Source organism: Pleurodeles waltl, chromosome 2_2, assembly GCF_031143425.1.
Source record: "Pleurodeles waltl isolate 20211129_DDA chromosome 2_2, aPleWal1.hap1.20221129, whole genome shotgun sequence".
Lineage (NCBI taxonomy): Eukaryota > Metazoa > Chordata > Amphibia > Caudata > Salamandridae > Pleurodeles > Pleurodeles waltl.
Window position 1 is genome coordinate 666,394,749 of NC_090439.1, and position 12,373 is coordinate 666,407,121.

The 12,373-nt window shown below is 42.1% G+C and overlaps 1 protein-coding gene across 1 annotated transcript in view; it reads right to left on the reverse strand.

Moving 5' to 3' along the window:
- The window catches only part of TOX (thymocyte selection associated high mobility group box), a 308,168-nt gene that overhangs the window by 35,553 nt on the left and 260,242 nt on the right, over positions 1 to 12,373 (reverse strand). The window contains exon 6 of the mRNA XM_069220230.1: positions 335 to 415. Coding sequence (XP_069076331.1) covers positions 335 to 415 — 81 coding nt within the window. The remainder of the gene's footprint in view (positions 1 to 334; positions 416 to 12,373) is intronic.

Below are 12,373 nucleotides of genomic sequence, written 5' to 3' on the forward strand. Positions count from 1 at the left end.
ATTGCAAAGGCAAGGCTATCGTTCTGATGCAGAACATGTAACGGAAAGCAGCAGCTCTCAGTTGAGGATGTTCTGTGAATGTCAAACACATGCAAATAAGGTTTACTAGAGTTTATGTTTTCTTTTTAATTACAAGAACACTTTCCCAAATTGTCACACTGATAATTTCTCTTGACTCGTTATTGGCACAATGTCAGTGAGACGCAGTTAGCACTTCTAAGATCTATCTGTAAACACGGCCTGGAGTGGTGGCATGGCAACATGTGTGACGCCTAATGAAAGAAGCGAGATAAACAAACAATTAAATAAAAAAACACAAAGCATGATCTGTTACCTTGGACACCAGGCTGGCTCTGTATGCAGCTAACTGTTTTAGGTACTCCTTTTTAGCAGCCTCAGTCTTCTTTTTATATACCTGCAGAGGGAATGACGAATAAAAGCCTTAGAAGTGGATCCATAGTTTTCACCCCAAATGACGTTTCAATGGTTGTGCAAGTAAATAGATACAGTACCCGAAGGTTGGGGAACACATGTTTAACTTATAGACATATGCAAAAAATTAAACGAATTGCAATGCAAAGTAATTCTGTTCAATAAATAATATGGATGACGTCACAGTGAGCAGTGTTTTCTTCTTGCCAAGATCAGAGATAGTCTGGTGCACAAACGCACACACATGCACACACAAAAACACACCCCCCCCCCGCTCATTCTTACCCTACAGATTACCAGATCTTGGTCTAGCATCTTTCCTTCATCCCTTGTCTAGCAGAGATAAGCATCGTTTGGCTAATGATGCGCTCCTGTGATGGCCCCATGCTAACACTGCGTAAATGCATAAAAGGCAGGGCGTCAATAACTGCCCATTTACCATGTGGCTCTACTTTAAGCCACATGGTGACTCACTGAGCACCGCAATCCTACAATGCCGTTCGCTCTCTCTCACACACACACACACACACACATACACACACTGTATACAACCAAACCCACAGAACCCCTCCCAAGACATACCTATATAAACGAGGACCAGCTGTTGACAGTAAAAATGTGCGTATATCTGCTTTTTTGAGTCCCTGTGTGCCTTAATACCAGGTTTGGTGACAACTGCGAACTACAGAAAATGTAACTGCACTTTTAGTTTTATGATGCACTTGCTCATAAGAACCTAAACACACTATAGGGACAGATCTTTGATGAGCAATGGTTCCCACAAAGACGGCCTTTAACTGGCATTGTCAGGGTTTACCAACAGTGTGAGGACCACTTCATTCCCCAAAGCGTGTGCTGACACACACACACACACACACATACAGCCGAGCTAGTCACACCAGCTTAATGTTCATCAACAATCCCCAGGAGTGGTCAGATTTTCTTTTGAGGTAAATAGCCCAGTGGTCTGTTGGAAATTTTGGGGCTCTTGTTCATAGTCTGGGTGTTTTTACCCCCCTAAAAGGCCTGTGCATGTGAGATGGGGCACTCAGTCCATTACATATGGAGAAATTATCCTGATGGTTGAGAAGTTAATGAAGGGATGGAACTGTTGTCACCAGCAGTCTGTACAATTAAGCACAGCTCCAGCTACTGTAATTTTAAGACCTTGGTTTCTGTTGGGGCTCGGGCCACAGTGCCCCAAAAGAAAAGCTGCTACTCATCCCCAGGCCTTCGGTTTTTCTGTGGCTTTTGGGTTTGCCAGATTACCTGACTGTCTATTTTGGCAGTGGTACGGAGTATAGTGAAGGTTGGAGAAAACCTACTTAGGCCTTTTTGGGGCAGGAGTTGGAATGTGAGTGGCCATCACTGATACAAGGAAAAAGGAAATACAGTCTGACAGGAGAAACTGCTTTATTATATCAGCAAAACTCTGGCAGCAACTTAGCTCAAAACTGATAATGACCTGAAATCTAACTGAATTCAAATTTTTTAAATAACTTTCAACAGCTCGTCAACAATGGGCAGAGCATGATTTCACAGATAATGAATTTCAAACTCTATGAGACGTCACAGTGAAATCTTGCACTGGCATTTTGGAATGATCAAATCTGGGAATGTTGCTGTCAGCCGAATATGCCATAAAATACTAACCCCACGAGATCTGAAACTTGACTGCAGATGACCTTTAATAGTAATCAGAAATGTAGTAGGAGTGAATGTATGTGAGTCAGAATAATAGTAATGTGATCAAACGTTCAAGTGCCAAGGATTAACTTCAACACTAAGTAAAATGCATACTTGAGTAGGCTTATGAAGAAGCATGTATCATACCCAAAATAGAATTATCCAAGCCTGGGTCAGAATAGCATTGAAGGAGTCAACAAAGTTTAGTTTTCGTTTAAAGGAAGTGTTTGATACTGAAGCATAGGACTTAAAGAACATTTAGAACCTAAAGCAAAACATATAAATTAGACGTAAAATACAACTGAAAGAGTAATCCTAGAGCAAAAGATGACGATGAAAGGAGGAGACACCTAGTTATATAAGGAATAAGGAAAAAGTTTAAAGTCTTTGGCCCTTATTCGAAAGGATATATCACAGCGGTAAATTACATCTATGCTAAGATTATCATTCCTTCAGGAGGTAATTTCAGTGATGATGGTAATCCACATTCCCATGATATGTTCAGAAAAACTAAGTCCTGAAATATAATTTCAATTTAGTGGTTTTGGTGTGCAACATGCAGAAGACAGTACTAGAATATGAGGATGAAATAAAGTAAGTTGCAACAACTACTTCAAATCTTTCTTGGTCATATGGTTTTTCTAGCCCTTGCCAAACCCATCCAAGGTCTGATAAGTTCCCTTCCCTCCACTCACATTACATAACAGAAGCAATTAAAATAAGGAGCTTAACTTCAGTGTCCTATTCCCATGGAAAGTTTAAATCGATTTCATTAGAACAGTATGCAGAAGAGAGAGAGTAACTAAGATGTGAGATTAAAAATCAGGTTTATGTGACTTGCGCATCTTTCTTCAGCAAGATGACTTAGGGCTTTGGCTCTGATTTTGGAGAAGCAAACCTATTCCGGTTTTGTGAATGCCACTAAAGTGATCTAAAACAGAAACAAGCACTGGCAAAGCCAAAAGGTCTGGCATTAGTAGGCATTATTTTGGCTTTGACAGTACTTGTTTTGTTATGGTTTGTTTTGCAAAACTGTATTGTTGGAAAACTGCCGGGCCCTCATTAAACTAAAAAAAAAAAAAAAAAACAACGGCTAAAAGCAAAAATATTTTTTGGGTCTCAAAACACACACATCACCATAGTAGACCTTGACACCTAAGAAAACTACTTTGTGTGTGTATACGTGCCCCTTATAAAGAGGCAGAGTGCTGCCACTCACACTGCGGTTAGCCAGTGGCTGAAGTGAGCCTCATTAACGCATGCTGTAATCTGCAGTGGGCACACACATGAAAAATGTGAATGGCACAACAGCAGATCAATAGTTGAAGGGGGGTGGGTGGAAGTCCCCTCAAATAACATCATAATACATATAACTGAAGAATACAATCAAAAGGTCTTGGCTAACGCCGGATTAAAAAAAAAAAAAGAATTAGATTGTGACAGTGTAGAGGCTCCTGGGAAGTTTTCAGGCACAGACATGGTCCCGTGTTCAAACTACAGGCTGAGCCCAGCTTGGCTATCAAAGCGACATGGAGAAGTCGATTTATTTCAGTTGCAATTAGTTGCTTCCATCACTGAGCCTGCTGTTTATTTTTAACATGAATTGACAAAGAGCTTCCAATGTATTCCCAGCGCCTCAAATCAACTCAGCACAAGCTGTTTTTAGAAAATAAGTGGAATTCAAAATGTGCTTTGTAAGTCTCAGCACATCTGTCTCTTTTTATGTCCGTTTTTTATAACAAACCTCAGCCTAATGGTCTCAAATATCCTTAGTCAATCTCTCACTCATGCCGTTTCCTGATAGCCTCCTGCTCTATGTCGACTGTAGCCTCATTTTCCATACACAAGCAGCAGCCATTTTATGAGCAAAATACATTAAAAAGAAACGAGAAAGTTTATTGAAATACAAGGTTTTATTGTGTTCAGAGTTTAAAGAGAAGTAAAGCTTACTTTAAGGTCTGCTATTTAAGAGATCCTGTCACGAGCAAGGGATTGGCTGAGACCTCATCTCATCATCACTCCATTACAAGTTTCAATGCATTTCCGGTCACTCACTGAGTCACGGGTACCCAGGGGTATAGGTTTCATGTGTAGTGACAATGAGGTCATCGTTATGGCTTTAGTTCACCACCTACCCTTGGGACTAGGGCCCATTTGCTTGCTTGCATTAGGGCCACTAGCATCATTACTCAACATAGCTGGTAACCCGTACTGTACACAGTGCATTTTCATGTCGGCCACACATCTTTCAAACAAGTCTTATTCAGCTTGTCCAGCAGTCAAGAAACTAACTGATCCTTTGTTCAGCTCTGGAGCTTTCTGAGAGGGAGGAGATTGAATTCTTATATTAATGTCATACAATCCCTCAATGGTACAAACCAGCTTGAGACCACTGACCTAACATGGCAGATAATGTGAACACTTGTCAGCTATGGGGTGTGAGGCAAGTACAAAAGCTTCTATGCATAAATTACACTTACATATCTGCTTGGTTTACTGTGGTGTAGTTTTTCATGTACATTCCCTTCTGACATGTATAAAGTATGTATGTACAAAGGGATGTTTGGATGTCTATGGAATTCACATTCAGTAGTATCTTACTTCAATTTTTATAAAACCCTGGTTGGCCTTTTCACAAAGATAAATCTACACATACCTCCAGCCTATGAAACAGAAGGGAAGAGTCAAATGTAGCTGTGTAAAGTTACTAGTGCCAAAACACATGGCGGAAGGGACTTAAAATCAAATCACATAGGAAGTAATATTACATTAAATTACATTATTTAAAATAATAAAATTATGATTCTTTTTAGTTTAATGTTTTAAAAAAATGTCTAAATATAAAACATTATCGATTTTATAATAACACATTTTAATGCACCTTTTTGAATTAAAAATATAATGTAACAGTGATGGAGACTACTCTATGGGAAAGTATGGGGAAAAATACAAAAGTTGTACAAAACTCGTAATGTTCATATAAATGTAAACTATTTTTATATATTTTGGCTGTAGAAGAAAATAAACATGTACAGCACTATTAATCTATTTTTAATTTAAAATTGCATTATCTTGACTATATTAACTCAAATTAAAATTATTTTCGGATGTTTACATTTAAGAAAAAACACATCACATCTTAAGTAAATGGTTAATTATATTTTAATATAAATTAATGTTACATTAAACTTTAACTTTAAAAATGGTTAGTAAAATATGTTAAAAGTAAATCATAAATGTCTTCTTTTTAACTAAATTTTAACATTAATAGGATGTATTTATATTTTAACCAGGTTACATAATTTAATGTAATTTAATATTATTTCCTACAGGGTTTTATTTTAAGTCCAACCTCCATTATTTTCCATAAGAGGCTGTTGCAGTGCCAGTAGTTGGCCATGTGTGGTGCTGAACTTACTCCAGCTTTGTGCTAGAATACATTTAACACAGTTTGGGGCATTTTTTGCTGGAGTACGTTAGAAGTACAGTTTGTGAATAGCAATAGTCCTGCTCTTTTGCGGGTGGGTGCATGCCCCTCCCTATATGCCTCCTTACTCCTCCATGAAACCTTCCCATTGAGTAGTAAGTATGCCTCATTTCCAGTCACCCCACCTAGGTCCTACCACATTTAGTACTAGATAGTAAACTTACATGTGCATGGATCTCTGCACAGAAAAGACAGGAGAGGTGGAGGCGAACATTTACACTCGCAGGTTTGTGAATTGCATTTTGTAGTAAGTAGTACTACTGTAGTACTACATTACCTACTACAAAATGAAGTTTGTGAATCGGGCTCATTGTGTGGAGAGGGCATGCAAAGTGAACATTGCCTAGGTTTAGGGATAGGAAATGTGCAAATTTCACTTTTTAGTTTCAAAGTGCAGAATTTCCTATTACAATCAGCTTTGCCGCTAATGGAGGAGCACTTTCCCAAACGTTCTACACTACTCACAGTCGTTTTTTGGGGTGCTAGGTGTTGATAATGGTGAAACTTGCCTTTGTGCAGGTCTGTTAGCACCGAAAAAGTTGCATTGCAGTCCATGGCCACTTCTCAAACATTATCTTGAGGACACCCAGTTTTCCACCACCATGTGGAACCTGTATTTGCCTCATATACGTATATGTTGGGTACAGTACACAGTACTTTACACATGAGTAAACTGAGACAGTTTCCAGATTTATTCCTGGAAAACGTTTTGTGAATTACCCACTGTATCGTCTTAGGGAGCTGTTGAAAGTTTTGCTCTTTCAAACAACTGCTCCAAAAGCAACAACCAAAAATGAATCGCTTATTTTATTTGTTTTTATAGGCCCCTTTTGGGCAGGCACCACTTGGCGCATTTTAGAAACAGTTTTCACTCCATTAAACGGAATAAATGCCACTCGGAACAGAGCTCGTATATTTATGGAAGCAAAATGGGAAACGCAGTGGGACAATGGTTCCTTGTTATTTTGTTTGCACGAGGATCACACCACACATAAATCGCGCGCTGTCGGAGCCCTGCCTACTTGCAGCCATAGAGCAGTATTTAACATGCAGACGCAGCGTCCCTTTGCTGAAGGAATTCTAACGTGAGATACGACTTCTGTGAGGTGATAGCAGGATTCATCGTGGCGCTGATCTAGCGGCTGTTTAAGCACCAATGAGAAGTAAATGGTTTGATTGACTTGACATAAAATTAATGGATTTACTGACAGCTCCAAAAAGAAGACATTGGTTTGTGGGCTCAGAGGATTTGTCAGCTGCCTCATAAGTGTGATTTCAGCTCTTCATATCCCTGCTGCTTCTAATTTAGCAGGACAGGCTCATAATTGAAGCAAATTAACTATTTACACTTGCCACTTCTACCAGGGGAAGAGGACACATCAGCAGGAAGGAATGAGTGGGAAATTAAATTCTTCCCATTTGTGTCAGATCTGCCCTCACATAACACATTAACAGCAATTTCATGAGGCGTCAAACACAGGAATAAATACTGAGGGGTAAAATAATGAGGTGTTGCCACTGAGCTCAACAGCGGCGGCTAATATTACCGCACATGAATTATGCAGCCGGCAAGAGGGCATGTGTTACTGCTCTCCGACAGTTGCTCGCCTGTGATACCTGATCATTACAGCCCAGGATATCGAGGTAAATCCGCCGCGTGCTGCTACAAGGGCTTTCATTCAATAAACATTCCCACACATACACACGCACAGACCCACCAGTCGTAATTTTAGAAGCCATTATGAACTCTCAGTGTACGCTCCATTGCGTCTTTAGCATAACTGCATATTCATTCACGTCTCCCTAGCTAATGCGCTGAAGTCATTTGGTGAGCTAGGAGCAAGAACATGTTGTTTGTGATTTGGGAAAAGGTAGTGCAGCCCTGCAGGGCCCCCAATTAGAAATGTAAGGCTCGTTGTTGTGTGCACCCACATCTGGTTTGGATTTCACAGAACTTTCCCCTGTTCACTAAGGAGCTATTTTAAATTGCTGAAAAATGACCTGGGTAGCCTTACCACATTTTTATTGCAGGCTGTTTCTTTATTCCCACGAGCGCGCGGTTTAACCATTTCTTTACGGTTTGCCACAGCAATGTTTGCAAGAGACAGGCATCTATGCAAATTATTGCACTTGTGAGCCATGTACATTGATTGCACACCAGGTGCCGCGTTATACACGGAGTAGGCGGGCGCGTACCCGCACCTGAGTGTGCCGCGCAGACTGGGCTGTGCGCCCAATTAACAATTATGTGATGGAGACAGAAAAATAGAGAAACGGGGTATCATTCCAAACCAGCCTTCTGTTTCTATAAAGCCATCGCTCGGTGTTTCTTTGAAGGAGCCACTCCGAACCTTAAGGGAACATGAAAGGTTCGCATACAGAGACATTCACATAGTGCAGGGAGATCCTCAAAGGAGGTTCAGTGCACTAATGGATCCCTGGGACTTTCTATGTCTCCTCCTGAAAGATGCCCTTGATTGGAGCTCTACTAACTGTATTGCACTGGCCTAAGTCTTTTTTCATTAGGTGAATTGTTCAATGATGTTTAATGCAATAAACAACTCTCACACCCTCATCTTCAAAAGAAAAGCATAGAACTAAAGAAGCACACATACAATGGGACCATCTTAAAGGTGGTAATGAGTCTGCCATCACTTCCTAACAGCCAATCCTGGAAAATACACGAAAATCACATCTAGAGGTGGAATCAGGCAGTACAACTCTAAATGAGGTCAAATTAATCACAAAATGATATCTAAAACAAAAGCAGCTTGTGTATGAAGTAGAAAAGTAGTATGAACCTGAGCCTGAATACCAAGACAATAAGTAAACAGAAGCTAGAAGAGATGGAGGACACTGGAGGCCAAGTACACTGGCAGGGCATTACCCACAAAAAAGAAACAAAAGCAGACAAGACAGCAATGTAGAAGAGTTGAAGCAAAAGGGCTACTGTAGGAAAGTCCTCCTTTTTTGCCTGATCACCCCCACTCTTTTTGGATAGGTACTGGTGGTTACTGACTCTTGGCTGTGCCCTGGGTACTGCTAACCAGTCCCAGGGCCTGTGCTCTGTGTAAAATGCATATGCAAATTAGGCTAATTATAATTGGCTAAGTTAACCTACCTATAAGTCCCTAGTATATGGTAGGGCATGTAGGTTTAGGGACCACAGCATAGGTGGTGCACACCTAGGTGCACTGCTGAGGTGCCCAGTGTCATTTTAAAAGCAAGCCTGCCTTGCTGGCTGCTTTTAAATTAAAGTTATATGCAAATTCGACTTTGGAATTAAAGGTACTTCCAAAGTCTTAAACTACCTTATTTTTACATATAAGTCACCCCTAAGGTGTGCCCTATGTGCCCCTAGGGCTGGGTGCCATGTAACTATAAGCAGGGACTTTATAAAAATAGATTTATAAGCCCTGGTGAGGTAAAAACAGCCAAATTTGTTTTTCCCTCATTGAAGTAAATGGCCTTCATAGGCTAGAATGGGCAGACTTTATTTTAAATTTTAAAGTCTCCTTAAATGTTACATACCAAGAATTTGGTATCAAATTAATTGTTGTAATAAATCCCACAACTTCCAGTTGTTGGATTTAATATAACTTGTTCAGGTAAAAAGTTTAGACTTTACCTAAAAAGTTGCCAATTTCAGCTCTGCATTGTTTTTGCTGCTGTGCTCTGATTGGCCAGCCTGCAGCAGCTTCTGCCAGGCTACTTTGATGAGGTGTGAAGTGGCCTGGCTTCACACAAAGGAATGTGCTTGGGGGAGAGAATCTCCCCTCAGCAGATGGTGAGGCAGGAAGGGGGAGGGCTGCCAAACTGGTCTTCAAAGGCAGAGAAGGACATCTGGAGCACCCAGCAACACCCCCACATCCTGCAACCCCAGACAGCTAGGTGCCCCCTTGATTAGATTAGGAGAGGGCAGGAGAGGGGTGTGTTTATGATTTTTAGCCACACCAGTGGGTGGGCTCAGCCAGATGTAACCTCCAAAAATCAGATTCAGCCATGTTGGATTTTTAGAGACTGTTGCCTTTTGGGATGGATTTTTGCCACACTTCCCAGGAAGTGGTCATCACAGGGGGACGACCCTGTACCTGATTGGAGAACCAGGGCCCCCCTGCTTTTCACCCAGGAGCAAGAATAAAACTGGCAGACCTGCCCCCACACCTCAGATCCCGCCAACTTTCAAGAAGAAGGAACTTAAGGAGAAGAAGGACTGCCCTGCTGGACCACTGGCCTGCACCTGGACCCTGCACTCAGAAGGACTGCACCAGCTGCACACTTGGGCTTCACCACAAGAAGGACTTTGCCTGGCTTCAACTGGTTCAAGGAGGGACTCCCTGTTTGCTACAGGTGAAAAATTGCTATCCAGAGTCCCCTGCACCAACTCCTAAAAAAGAGACCAGTTGACCACTGCCCAGTGGCCAAAAAGGAGTTTGCGCCAGGTGCATTCTGGGAGTTGAAGTCCGCACCCCCCAAGGACCATCACAGAACTTCTGGACCCTTGGGGTGAGCTGTGGACCCCAAAAGAACCTTAAAAGAACATCTGGGTGAAGCCCCAGAAGTTTGGAGAAGATTTGACAAATTTTGTAAAAAAGCTCCAGAGAGGGACCGACCCGCCGCGGAAATTCTAGCCGGCTTGCCTCAACCGCGACCCGGCCTGACTTCGTGGTTCGTCCCGGTAAAGAAAAACATCCGAAAAAGAGACTAAGTCCGAACGTAAAAAGTTGACCGGGACCTCCCAGCCATCGTATCCGAGAAGGGCTCCACGGACGTCGGATCAAGATCCAGGTTTACCCCGGTCGAAGGATTTTCATCTCGAAAAAACGACTAAGTCCGAAGGTAGAAATCACCACGAGGAAACCCACATCGCGTATCCGGACAAGGGCTCCAGGAGGTCGGATTCAACTGGCAGGTTCGTCCCGGTGAAGAAAAACTTCAAAATAAAGACTAAGTCAGAAGGTAACTTTTCAACCGAGGCCTCCCGCGACTTGTAGCCGAGCAGGGCTCCATTGCGGTCGGCCTGAAACTTTGACTTTGTCCCGGTCCTGGTGCAACCAGATGACCCGATTGGCGCTTTTTGTTTCTAAGCGCTAGAAAAATAATAATACTTTAAAAATTCATATCTCCGGTTCCCCTGAACCGATTTTAATCGTTTTTGTGTCATTTTTAAGATAAAAATATAAACTATTTTTATAAATTGGTTTTGGATTTTGAAACTGTTTCCTGTGTTTTATTTAATTACTGTTTTGTGATATTTGAATGCTTTACACACTGTCTCCTAAGTTAAGCCTTGACGCTCGTTGCCAAGCTACCAAGGGTTGAGCTGGGATTAATTTACTGAGACCTAACTGTACCTAGGTGGAGGTTAGTGGCTTGTTGCTAGGTGTAGGTACCTACCTGCCCTTACCAATAACCCATTTTCCAACAGCTACCACATGTAATCAGATGTCTAGGTACCTAACCAATTACCCACACCTAGTTGTGATATTAGTTTAATGTTTATTATTCAATATTTATAAAGGTGTTCCCTCATTCAGTGAGGTGACAGGGCGCTGCGAAATCAAACACATACAGTGATTTTCAATGAAGTAAAAAAATAAAGCAAAAAGCACAAAGTTAAAGCAAGAGAGTAAAATAACAATAAAGCTGACAGGTGAAGTATGGAGAAATATCTCAAGGGAGGATGTACATCACACAACTTGCCTGTCTCATCCTCAACATATGCTCACTCTGCAAACATGCCACAGAGATCTGGGACCTCATCACCACCGTTACCCCAATGTCATCTTCCTCACCAAGACCTGGTTAACCCCTGCGTCTGCTCCAGACATCGCCACAGCAACCCCTGACGGATACAAGATCACGCACCAAAACCGCATAAACAAACCCAGAGAAGGGATCGTCATCATTCACAAAGAAAACATCCATTGCACCAGTAAGACAGAGGAGAGCATCCTGACCATGGAACACCTCAACTTCAAACTTCAAACTCCAAACAGATGGAAGATCCACCATCAGAGGCACCCTCGCCTACAGACCACTTGGACCACGGCCCCAGCTTCTGCAAGGTCATCCCTGACTTCATCGCTCCTCTTGTCATAGACTCCAAAGACTACATCTTCCTCACAGACCTAAACTTCCCCCTCAACAACCTCAACAACACCAACACCGCCAGCCTCCTTGACAGTATGAATAACATCGGACAAAGGAGATCCACCAAACAGGCAAGATGGTACACCAGTGAACTGAAGACAGCAAAATGCCACTGCAAGCAACTGGAAAGAAGATGGTGCACAAGCAAGGACAGGTCAGACAGGAAAACCTTCAAGACCTCCCTCAATCTCTACCATGGCTACTGAGAGAGACAAAGAGGAATGCCCCAGCATACCGCAACACGTCCAGATCCAACCGCAGCAAAGAGCTCCTCAACATCATCAGAGGATTTGCCAATACCACAGCCACAGAAAACAGCATCACACCCTCCCAAGAACTATGTGACTGACTAGCCAACTTTTTCCATGACAAGATCACCACCATCTACAAGAACTTTGTGCCCCGTCCAAACCCTCAGACTTCCTACACATACACGCACTCACCAAAATCAACACAGACTAATGACTAACTTCATGGGACCTACTCATCCCCCCTGGACACTACCACCATCATGAACTCCGTTCACTCAGGAGTCCCCACAAACCCCTACCCACATCACATTTTCAACCTCAGGAGCCACAGGACCGGCAATGAGCTCACCATCCTCTTCAACTG